Genomic DNA, 13,087 nt, shown 5'->3' on the forward strand with positions numbered 1-13,087 from the left:
GAGAGAGAGAAAGAGAAAGAAAGAGAGAGAGATTCGACGGTAATAATTAAAATCTTTCGGTCCGACGATTCGCGCATTGAACCGAGACGACGCGATGAAAACGTACATTACAAGGGGTGCGTGTGTTTCGATATAAAACATAACTTTTTTTTCTGTTTCCCCACCCCCCCCTCCTTTTTTTTCTTTTTATTTCCCCCATTTTCTATTCCCTCGTTCGATTTTCAACTTCATATTTTCCGATGAATACGGGGCTCACGTTTTTATCACTGCTTGAAAGCTGTCATTATTTGAAAAGTATGAATTGTTTAACGTACCTAAATATACGAATGTACGTGTATGTCTCATCTATTAAAGAATTTCTTTTACGACTTTCATACGGCTAAGTTTCTTTCTCGTCTTTTAACATCGGCAATCGTTAAAATTCTCTTCAATTTTATATCAATAATACAGTATGAAACAACGAGAAAGTTTAATGTGGAAGTAACTGAAGGAACATATACCCATCTTTAAAGTAAAGTCAATTGTAAATTAATATAATATAAAACGTAATAATCCGTTCGTTTTTATTTTTCAAAAAAGAATATGAGAATAACCAAGCTGTTTAAAAGTTTCATAAAGTTCCAGCAAAAGCGGAGCAGTTTATTGGTTTCGGTATGGACAGTTACCTTCGCTTGTGACCGTTCGAAAAGCAGCTTAGTGCTAATAATGTCTCCAAATATATAATCGTGGGACAAAATTTATATTCGCAGGATTTCAAATTTAGAATTTTTTTTTACAAAGCGAAGCATGTTCTTTTTAAAGATTCATATATATATTCCCGTAAATGTAAGGTTTTTATCTCCTCCCTCCACCCCCGATTCGAATCGTATGGCGGAAAAAGGAATTATAAAATTTCACTTTTAAAATAAATGATTAATAGAAGAGGATAATGTAAGTTAATACTAGAATAATTAAATAAGAAATATTGTTCTCGATGAAAATATGCTTTTAATGCGTGTAACAAGAATATGCGTTTGAGTTGAAGTTTTATGTTAATATACGTATATACATTTAATATAAGCCTAAAATAATATAATAATAAGCCTATAATAATAAGTCTAAAACTAAACGAAATAGACTATATTTTTCATCTTATACTTCATTTTCTCATGTGATATAGGAAATTATTAACGAATCCATATTATTGGATATATATTAATACATATGTCCATAGTTACACGACAGTTAATCTACGAATGCACAACACACGATTCATATCTTCTTCGTCTTTATTCTTCTTGTTATACTTTTTGTTTTCTCTCTTTTTCTCTCTTATTTGGTTTAATACGATTACTTAAAATATTGAGAGCATTACTGTTTGGATTAGTTAGTAAATTCTCCATTACCGTCTTATTCGATATATTGCTGGGTTGCGTCTGTTGCTTTACTTGACGCACTGCTGCTTGGTCCTTCGGTAGATGGACTGCTGCTTGGTCCATTGGTAGGTGGACTGCTACTTGACCCTTCGGTAGATGGACTGCTGCTTGATCCTTCCGTAGATGGACTGCTGCTTGGTCCTTCGGTAGATGGACTGCTACTCGGTTTTTCGGTAGATGGACTGCTGCTTGATCCTTCGGTAGGTGGACTGCTACTCGGTTTTTCGGTAGATGGACTACTGCTTGGTCCTTTGGTAGGTGGACTGCTAGTCGGTTCTTCGGTAGGTACACTGCTACTTGGTCCTTCAGTAGGTGGACTGTTGCTCGGTTCTTTGGTAGGTACACTGCTACTTGGTCTTACAGTAGGTGGACTATTGCTTGGTACTTCGGTAGATGGACTGCTACTTGGTCCTTCGGTAGGTGGACTGTTGCTCGGTTCTTTGGTAGGTACACTGCTACTTGGTCTTACAGTAGGTGGACTATTGCTTGGTACTTCGGTAGATGGACTGCTACTTGGTTTTTCGGTAGGTGGCTCAGTGGTAACAGGTTCTGTCGAATTTTTGTTCAATGCATGAACTTGGAATCGTATAAATAATCCATCACCCAAACTTCCAGTGATTAACAAAACGATCTTCCGTGAGCCTAATCCACCAACTAAAGGACGAACTGTTGATTGGGATTTGCCCAGATCTTTTACTCGAACGAAACTTATGTCTTCATTTGCATGAGCTCCAACTTTAATTGTTATATGTTTACCCAATATTTTTGGCTACAATTTATAAAGAACAGCGTTAATCAATTTGTTAGATTTATATAATTTTTAAATAATATATTGTCACTTATATTTATACTTATATATACATACCTTCCTAATAATTTTGTCGACAACGAGTTTATCACCTTCTTCGCGTTTTCCTAAGACATACTCATTGCCCATAACCAAAGTGGCCACGGTAAGGCACAAAAGAAGAATTAGTATCCCGCGCATTTTTTGTATTCTTTTTTCTCGTCAAATCTCAAGCAAATTTGTTATATTCGGATCCCAAAGCCCAACTGAATTAACGACGTTTCACGTAAGTATTTATACCTTCGTGTTATCAATAACCTCGCATATGTTTCTAGGAAAGTTTGTAAATGATATTAACGTAAAGATTTCTATCGCTTAAACGCTATCAACAAGTTATATAAGATTATTCGTGTCTATTTATTTCGGAATTTCCGTATTTCACTAGAAAATCTTTGTTTTCGTAAAACAATACGAGTTAAACTACATCGTATCCTTAAAGTAAATAAAAAATGACAACAACATAGATAACGGATCTTAATTTAGATCACAAATTTGTCGAAGTTGATAAGAAATTATTAATAACCCTTCGCTCATCTATAAATTGTTATTCAGACATGCACATGTTTAATATTTTTTATAATTCAATATAATTTTTTTACATAATCACAAATTATTCCATATTTCGTTCGAATTAATTAAAATACTCCTTTAATAAATTACCAAGCTAATAATAAAAAAGAAAAATTAGAAAAAGAAAAGAGAAAAAACAGATTTTAACGACGATTGTCGATTCGCAATACATTAGAATGTCGTATTATGTAACAATGACAAAATTTCTCAATGAAAACGCAAAAGTATTTATTTACATGAGTTATTTTTATATATTTATATCGAACAATATTTATCTTTGTTCGTGTATTACGTTACACACGCATGCGCATACACACGTTGCAGTCGTATACCATATTCGTTGGGGGTCCGATAACGGCACTAGATACGATTGATAAAACAACTCATCGCTCGTCGCGATTGATTAAAGCGACATACAACGAAATCGAGTAATCTCGAACATTCCTCTCTCGTATTCATCTCTACGTAACCGTTATCTTATTTTACGTATTTCTAGAAAGAAAAAGAAAAAAGAAAAAGAAGTTGTTACGAAAGAGCCCATTGAAATATTCTACAATGAAATATTTGAATTTCTTTTACCGGTATTATGATGAGACACGTTAATAATGACTTTCGTCGTTGAGATATTACCATTAATTGCTGCGAATGACTCATTTTTTAACGAAATAAAAAAAAAAAAAAGAAAAATTAAGATCGATAAGATAAGAAACACAGAAAGACCAAAGACATTCAAAGAATTTATCAACCCTGAATTTAGAGTTTCATAAAGTATTTGCAATAATTACTTACTCATCGTCGAATTTAATCGTTGAAAATATCGAATTAATAGATACATGATAAATACACATTTCGTTACTCATCAATCAAGATATGATTACGCACGCGTATGTTTACGTATACGTTTAATTAACTCCCATGAGTTTATTGGTTTTTGCTAGGGAGAAATATTCTACTCAAAGATATAGAACCTAGTATCTCATTTACATAGAAGTATACCGAGGACCAAGGGTAAACCCTTCTTAAGATTCAATCCTAAGGGTAAACTTAGAATTGATATTCAAAGGGTTAACTCTCTTTGTAGATGAACAACTACCAAGAATATTTTTAGGTATTACGTTTCATTTGATATTAAATTAATCAGTTCGAATCATTGACAGCAAATTGCTGAGCTAGATCGAAAAATATTTTCTTTTAATTAACTACCATCCCTGATTATCTTCTTGATAATAATTATGGCGAAACATTGACATCGTTGAATGATGAATTCCAACGATCATTGACATCGATATTTTTCTTTATCTTTTTTTTTCTCTTTGTTTTTATTTTTTTTTTTCTTCTTCTTTTTTCTCTACATAAAGCGAGGGATACACATATTGCGTCGAACGAAAACGATCACCGTTGAAAATGAAATATCTTCTTCTTCTTCGCGTTTGCCCCGACGGTTCGAGAAAATGGCACGCCAGAAGCAGACGACCACTTCCCTCGCGTTTCTCCACTTTCTATCGTTGCCTGTTGAAAAAGGAAAAGGCAAATCGATCGAATCTTTCTTAAAGAAAAAAGAAAAAAGAAAAAAGAAAGAAGATAAGACACAAACAGTAAAAAATAAAAAATACAAAATAATCCAAAAATAATTGAGAGAAGAAAAAGAACTAATCGTAAACATTACGAATCGCTATAAAATTATATATTTTATAGAACATAACAAAAGTCGTAAACTATTATTATTATTAGAGAAAAACAAAAGAAATAAAAATACAACGTCAATTCGCAATAACGGATATACGATCAATATAAATCAATCAATAAGGTCGATAAGAAAATTGAAAAATTATATTCCATGCGTATGATTGTGCGTTTATCTGTACAGTAAAGTAATTCTTTCGTTAGAATAACCAGAAGTACATATTAGGAACGTTAGCTTTTATCAAACGACACTTTATTGAAAATAATATATCTGTGTGTATGTGTGTACATATGTTTATAGATAGGCGTCTTTATTAGTAATACTTATCGACAAATCTGTACAATAATAAAAATATATATATATATACAAAGAGATCGTTATAAAAGTATACGATAAGTAGGTAAGTAAATATCTATCGAGAACAAAAAGATAAGATTTGTTTCTAACGAAATATAATAAAGAATAATCAACAAGGGAAGGTATCTAAGAGAAAATCCACTTGTGGTACTTATGACCTATGAGTGGCAATGACGTAAAGAAAGATCATATAGTTAGAGTTAATTCAATTGAATTCGTAACGGTAACGATTTAATTTCATTTAAAACTCGAAATAGAAATTTGCAAGTATTCAAGAAGGACACGAAGGATCACCAGAAGGCGATATATTAGGGAAGATGGATATGAGGGGCTGGTGATATGAGTAGTGACGACATTGCTGCTTCTCGATGGAGAATCTACGTTGGGGGAGTTCGTACGAAACGCTTCGTCGGTCTATGAAAAGCCGCAGGCGTAATCCAACCACAAATTCCAGCGCCTCGCTAAATGCTATTTGATCGAGATTCGAAACTTGCAGCTGCGGCGGCGATGCTTTATGGAAATGCACTCGCTGTGTGATGCACGCATGTACGCACACATACAAACCTATACATATATATATGTACTCTCTCTCCCTCTCTCTCTCTCTCTCACTCTCTCTTTCTCTGTCTGTCATTCTCTCTCTTTCTATCTTCTATGCACATCGATATGTATGTATATATGTATGTATGTATATATATGTATGTGTATATATATATATATATATATATATATATATATATATATATATATATATATATATATAACGATCTCTTCCCGTGCCAGTTCTAATGAGTTCCGTTCTCATTCCAGCTAACACGACCTCGACTTCTTGCTCCTAAGTATCATATCGATCGTCGAAGTCTAAAAGGTCACTAGGATAACCGAGTTCATTAACTTCACTTTAGATCCATATTAATATTTATTTAAAAAAAGAAAAAAGAAAAAATAAAAAGAGTGAGAGACAAAAGAGGGATATATATATATATATGTATATATATAATCTTTATATATATAAATATATATATATATAAAATTGAAATATCTACAATTAATATGGAACATTAAAAATATTTTCTTAATTACTACCTCGAATTTCAACATCTTTCATAATCTACCGCGAGAACTTAAATCGACGTAACTAAAGAAGGTAAGAAGCTTGGAAGTAAAGAAGTGAGCACAAGGAGGCAAGAAGCGGAGCTTCATTTTCTTGAGAAATAAAAATGTCGTTTGATTCGAGGACTCGCTCAAGTAGCGACACAATATTAAGCAAGAAAAAGGATCTCTATGGTCCTGTCGACTATTAGTAGCGCTGCTGCTACTACTGCTGCTGTTGCTACTGCCACTGCCGCCGCTATTGCTGCTGGTGATGGTTATGCTTTGAAGAGCATATTCTCTCTGACTGTCTCTCTCTCTGACTGTCTCTCTCTCTCTCTCTCTTTCTTTCTCTTGCAAAAGCCGACTGCTTTCAGCGGCTTCACGTCCCGAAGGATTCGCAGACCGAGCGTATTCTTACGTTACCAACGACGTCGGTGGTTTTGGTGGCTAATTAACGAAGCCGCGGCTGGAGATTTCCAGGTCGACGACGCCCAGTAGCAGGGAGGGACTCTTCTACGCTATCAAAGTGCTTCTCTTCTATCTCTATCTTTCTCCATACTTGTTTCGCTTACTCACTGACTCGCTCGCTCGCTCGCTCGCTCGCTTGCTTGCTTGTTTGCTTGCTCGCTCCATATTCTCTTCTAAGATGAACGTTAAGCACAGTGTACCATGAATACAGATACGTATGTCGGTGCCGTAAATGGAAGATCGTCTAGAGAACACACGAGAGAAGAAGGGGAGGGGGGAGAGAGAGAGAGAAAGTAAGAGAGAAATACAGCTGGTCCAGAACGTTAGAGAGATGCAACCTCTCCAACGAAGACATAGACGCGTCGTCGAGTAAACCGTCGCAGCCGCGATGTTTAACAACGAGTATAACCACCCAGCGCACGAAGCGAATATGATTGTAGTTGAGAGAGAATGACGATATAAGCACTCGAGCACCTTTATCCTACTCTCCTACGTAATGTCGCCTAAACTTCCTATTATTGCTCACGTCGCAACGGCATGGTCGATATAAATCCTATGAGAAAAAGCGAGAAAAAGCGAGAGAGAGAGAGAGAGAGAGAGAGAGAGAGAGAGAGAGAAATAGAGAAACTAAAGTCGAAACCAGAAAAGATTTTCACGTTTTATCGTCTTGAAAAGTGGCACGGAACATTTCTAGGTTCTAGCTTGGCTTTTTCGCGATTTCGAGAAATACAAGGTTGTGAAGGGTGAGAAGAGACCACAGCCGGAATTGGACGGAAATATTTTCCGGCCGAAAGCAATTAAATCGAATAGGGGATGAAAAAGAAAGAGGGAAATAGAAAGAGAGGGAGAGAGAAGAAGAAGTATCTCTCTCTCTCTCTCTTTCTCTCTCTCTCTCTCTCTCTCCCAATTTTCCTATCTCTCTCGCCACGATCGATCTCCCCTTCTAACAATCCGTCAGTCCGTCCGTTTCTCCGTCCGTTCTTCCGTCCGTCCTTGTGTCTTCCGGAACGAAGGAAGATTCGACGAGGGTGTCAGAGTGAAGCGACGCGAAACGACGCTCCAGTGATTTAGCCGTAATTTCGTTCGGCCCTGATTGCCGAGGATCCAGAAACAGTGCTCGTGACGGATGCGATTTCTCGCGCGTATTAACGCTCAAGTACTCGATCAAAGAAGAAAGACGGAGAGAGAGAGAGAAAGAGAGAGAAAAAGAAAGAAAGAAATAGAGAAAAAGGAAGAGAGAGAAAGAGGAAAAAAAAGAAAGTAAAATAAAGTAGAGTAAAAAGGCGAAGAAAAGAGTAATAAAAAAAAAAGGGGGAAAGGTAACATAAAAGAGAAGCTCATGGATAATGATAGACAATCGTTAAAGGATACTTAATAACGTTTGACGTATCCTAATCAACGTTAAGTAAAGCTACGAGCAAAGTCTTCTTCATTTTTGGAACGATCTAATCCGTGCCTTTTCTCATCTCTAAAGACGTAGATACTAATTAAACGGTGTGGCGTTTACAAAGGAGTTAGCGAACGTATAAGAGGAGATATAAAGAGAGAGGAAAAGAGAGGAAGAGAGAAAGAGAGAGGGAGAGAGAGAGAGAGAGAGAGAAGCGACAGAGAAAGGGTCGATCTATGCTATTCGGAAGGACGAACAAAGAGAGAGGGAGAGTCGAAAAGGAGATACGAAACGGAGAAGAGAAGCTGCTTGTGTCGCATGGATTTTGTTCTCTATCTCTTTCTCTTACATACACCATCTTCTTCCCCTCCTTTTCCAACTTGGTCTCTCAACCCAATGGAATCAGCCGACCTTAAAAGGGAATACAAAAGAGCGAAACCATTCGCGATATCTCGCGCCGTTAACTTATCAATCGTCTGGCGGCATCGCTTTCCGCGTGCTTGTACCCGATTAAATCCGTTTGATATGGCATTCGGGGAGATTCTACGTGCGAATCTACGTGAATCCTTTCTTCTACCTCAGAATACTCCCTTCTGTTCTCTCAAAGAGTCCTTGTAAATCATTCGTGAGAAAAGTTTCTTCCTACATTTACCAGTCTTATACCATAGTTACATTCTCCCTTATAACGCGTAGAAAGAAAATTTTTACGATTATCGTATCACAATCGTCTTACAATTTATCTTATTATTATACATACACTTATATTACTATACAATATTATAACGCGTAAAAAGAAAATTTTACTATAATAATATATATATTACTATACAGTATTATAACAGCATAGAAAGAACATTTTTACGCTTATCGTATTACAATTTTGTTGTATAATTTACCTTTAATCTTAAGATCCATCCTTCTCGTCGAACGTTCGCCGAACTACTGTATACTACGAAACGTCTCTTAACCTTGATTCAAATACAAAATCAAACAGGACATATTAAACGCGACATAAACGTAAATAAATAATATCTTAATAGTTTATTTATCTATAAGTATTGTTAATGATATAACCACTTCTGCTAAGATAAATCCATTGTATACATATACGTAAATAGATAAAGTAAGTAAATACGTGACACATTGTTTTGTTTCTATTTATATATGTAAATTTGACTGTTAAGTAAGACTGAAAACTATGGCAGAAATCATTCCGGACCGTTCATTGAAATCTTATTCCTATTTAATTAAGAATCGCCATGTATCCCGTCCCAGTTTGTATACGTAACTCTACCGTATACGAACGAAATTCACAGCGGAATAAGTTTTCCGCGATCCAGCAATTTCCGACTCATTGTTTGTTACCTTTCCCGGAAATACAATATTTGATTACAGCGAGGTGAAAAGTCGGTCTTTACGCTCGATTCAAGAAGTTGTCGCTCTTGGAAAACGAGCTTTTGGCACTCTCTCTCTCTCTCTCTCTCTCTCTCTCTCTCTCTCTCTCTCTCTCTCTCTCTCTCTCTCTCTCTCTCTCTCTCTCTCTCTCTCTCTCTCTTACTCTCTCCCTCTCTTTCTCTCTTCTTCTTCTTCCACCTCCTTTGGAAGGTTTCCTTAGAAATAACTCGGTTCAAGGCGATTCTTAAGAACAAATTAGACGTCTGGTAATTCCAACGAGTTCTTTGAGCGTTTCGCCTTTGACGATTTGTAGAAAATAACGTGTCCTTTGACGCGGCCAACAGGGACTCTAACTTGGATCTTCCTATTTCCCGTGAATTTTTTCTTTATAGAGTATTTATAACGGTTGAGCTCAGCGAGGATTTTCCTCGATGAAGTAAAAGTTTCCTTTTTAAAAAGGAAACTTTCTTTCTCTCTCTCTTTCTCTCTCTCTTTTAATAATACGATAAAAATGTTCTCTCTCGCATCGTTAAAAGATCATTGGATTTTCTACTATTTACGTATTTATTTATTTATTTATTTATTATCATCGTAAACTCTCTTTCTCTTTCTCTCTCTCTCTCTCTCTTTTCTTTCTCTTTTTCTCTCTCTCTTTTTTCCTCGTAACGTCGAAAAAAATCTAAGGATAAAAATTCAATGCAAATACTTACGTATGTTATCGAGATGCAAGGCTTTATTAAAACCGTCTGTGTATCTTCTCGCTGGTCTAGAATTTCTTCCGGATTAATAACGTGGAAGACTGGAAGACGCCTAGAACGGTGAATGAAAAACTTAGCTTTGCTACTGAGCAAGCGAGCGAGCCAAAGAAAGAGAGAGAGAGAGAGAGAGAGAGAGAGAGAGAGAGAGAAGTGCTACACGTTACATCAGTAAATAATGAAACTTTATGGCGGCGCGAGATGCTCGCGGTGTTTTCATTGCGTGAAGTGGAACTGTCTAGACGCATTCAGCTCTTTGGAACACGGCGAACGCCTTTATGGGACCCTTCAGCTATTTCCCACAACGCAACTTTCTTTCTTTTTTCTTCTTCTTCTTCTTCTTCTTCCAACATCTCTCTCTCTCTCTCTCTCTCTCTCTCTCTCTCTCTCTCTATCTATCTATCTCTCTATTTCTCTATCTCTATCTCTATCTGTCTATCTATATCTCTTTCTCTCTATTTCTTCCTCTTTCACTTTTCTCGCCACCTTCCTTCCTTCCTTCCTTCCTTCCTTCCTTCCTTCCTTCCTTCCTTTTCGGAGACGCATTCATCTCTCCCTCGTGCATTTTCGCTCTTAGGGCTCGTTGCGCTTGAAAATGGTTACAGTCTCGGTACTCTGGGCGACCACAAAAGCAAGGCGCGAAAACGCATCATTCGATCGTGCTAAAGTACGCGAGGAATTCACAACCCTCTTACTCTCTTCTTTCTCTCTCCTTCTCTTTCTCTCTCTCTCTCTCTCTCTCTCTCTCTCTCTCTCTCTCTTTCTCTTTATATATATATATATATATATATATATATATATATATAAATCAGGAAATACCTCAAAGGTTATGAATAAAACTTAATATCTATAGAATTCCATAGAATAGAAGTGAATGTATACCTACCTAGATACCTAGCCAAACATCAAAGAAAAAAAAGAGAGAGAGGAAGAGAGAAAAAGAGAAAGAGTGTGAGAAAGAGAGAGAGAGAGAGAGAGAGAGAGAGAGAGAGAGAGAAGGAAAAGAATGCAGACTCTTTTAATGCACCTGATGGAGCGAAGCTTAGGGTGGTTAAAAGCCTAAGACCCTAAACGGAGCCCCTCGGATAGACAGCACTGCATGGGTGGTGCGTGCACACGACGTTACTGTAGAACGCCCGAGGCAAGCCATTAGACGGCGACAATGCGCACCCTTTTCCACGACTTTTATACTTATTTCCGCCATTACTGCGCATTCTAGGTTGCAATAAATTCTTTCTCCGACGCATTAAAATTCTTGAAGGGCATTCTGAATACTTGGCGCGGCCTCGGCAATATCGATGTCCCGTTATAGGGAACAAAACGGTAACGTTATAGCGTGACACTACCCCCTTCGCCAAACCCATATTGTTATTTCCTTACTTCAACCCCTTCGTACTCTTTCGAACGGAATAATGGTATATTGCATCTATGTGACTTCGGTCATCGACGAGTGCCAACAACGTTTTCGTCTTGGTCCTTTAAACTTTTTACAAAAAGTAGAAAAGAAATTCGTAATATTTATTTATGCAATATCTTTGTTTATTAAAAAATTTAGATAAGATTTTTCAAATTGTGTAATGTAATATATATAAACTCTTTGGAATTATCTAGGTAAAACGTATAATATCGTGATTATTTAGAATATCGATTCGCTTTAGAATTTTATGATTTTTAATTATTTTACATTTTATTTGTTTTTTTATTTATAAAAATACGAATAATAATCTTTAACAATTTTCAAAAATGAAAAGATCCTTTAAAACGTACATGTAGTGTCACCCACAGGCAACTGCAGTTTATTAGATTTGCATCTGTTTCCGACCGTCGGTAATCATGGTTTCCAGTGAAAATATGGTAAGTGATTAGAAATGATTTATCAACAACAGTCTACAAATTATTTATCATGGGATATTAAAGATAATTCTTTAAAACTATTAATCAACTCATGCTTTTTTAATAGTTTACGTCAACAATGAATATAGGTGTAATTTTTGAACGATTTTGATGAGCATGCTTTCATTTTAAAAATGAAGACGCCATTTAATATCAAATTAAACGCAACAGGGTTCTCTTTCCAAACGGATGACATTAAAAAATTAATACTTTCAGTCTTTTCATAATTATCCAAACAACTATAATGTATAAGGTAAGAGCGGAGTTAATAATTTACTGTATAATAAACTAATATTTAAAAACTACTACATTTGCTTAAGCATTACACGACTTTCAACACATGTTAAACGCAAAATAATTTTAATTTAAAAATCCAATACTTAAAAATTTTCATATTGTCGTTATTCACTACACGTAATATCAACAAAAATGGACTCTTGACTGATGTTGACAATTATCGTACCAATTTTCTTTTGCATTTCGACGAATAAGCATCGAAACTCTCTCTTTTTAAACGAAAAAACTTAAAAATTCATATCTTCAATAATTTTAGATTTATTTAAACAATATAATAATACACGTAGTTTAATAAACCGATATTTAAATATATTCAGCAATTTTACAAAAATTATAAAGTACGATCGATATAATATAAATTCCAATTTTATCTTTCGACAAACATAAACCATAAGCAAAGATGGAAATAATTAATAAATAAGATTACTTTAGTAACAATTAAACGATGTACGAAATACATAAACTATAATCAATTAATATTTAAATAATAGAACATTCTTAGCAACATCCTAAAATATGATTAATATAAATTAAATTAGATTTAATCTTTCTATAAATATAAATCACGGGCTAGGGTGGGAATAATTAATAATGAAAATTACTTTACTAGCATATAAATTATTATTTAAATAAGATTATATTAATTTAAATATTTCAAATAGGCGTTTAATATAAAATTAATTCCAATAAATATGTCGAAATACTAATGAATAAATATCGAAGCACTTCCTTTTCAAACATTTAAACTGAAATAATTTATATTTTCGATTATTCCATAATTATTTAAACAATTTGAAACATATGCGGAGTATAATCAATTAATATTTAAACATTTCATAGTTCAAAACGCGTTAAATATAAAATAAAATTAAATTAATATTTCAATAGAGTTCAAATTCGACAAGCGATAGTTGTTTCTCTATA

General features: G+C 35.1%; 1 protein-coding gene across 2 annotated transcripts; it reads right to left on the minus strand.

Annotated features, from left to right (window-relative positions):
• Nucleotides 1–600: 600 nt before the first annotated feature.
• Nucleotides 601–2,458, minus strand: LOC122637998 (putative protein TPRXL). 2 transcript variants are annotated; one of them, XM_043830592.1, is made up of 3 exons: nt 2,281–2,458; nt 1,929–2,184; nt 601–1,820 (listed from the first exon to the last, which is right to left on the minus strand). In XM_043830592.1, the coding sequence occupies exons 1-3, from the start codon at nt 2,401–2,403 to the stop codon at nt 1,390–1,392; spliced, it is 810 nt and encodes a 269-aa protein (XP_043686527.1). In that variant the 5' UTR covers nt 2,404–2,458; the 3' UTR covers nt 601–1,389. The 2 variants fall into 2 exon arrangements, with proteins under 2 accessions (XP_043686527.1, XP_043686526.1); XM_043830591.1 differs by having other exon boundaries at nt 601–2,184.
• Nucleotides 2,459–13,087: the final 10,629 nt, after the last annotated feature.

Source organism: Vespula pensylvanica, chromosome 2, assembly GCF_014466175.1.
Source record: "Vespula pensylvanica isolate Volc-1 chromosome 2, ASM1446617v1, whole genome shotgun sequence".
Lineage (NCBI taxonomy): Eukaryota > Metazoa > Arthropoda > Insecta > Hymenoptera > Vespidae > Vespula > Vespula pensylvanica.

Coding starts and splice junctions, on each gene's coding strand:
- LOC122637998 (XM_043830591.1), bottom strand. CDS start 2,403: ATGCGCGGGATACTAATTCTTCTTTTGTGCCTTACCGTGGCCACTTTG. Junction 2,185..2,280: donor TCGACAAAATTATTAGGAAG/GTATGTATATAT, acceptor TATAAATTGTAG/CCAAAAATATTGGGTAAACA.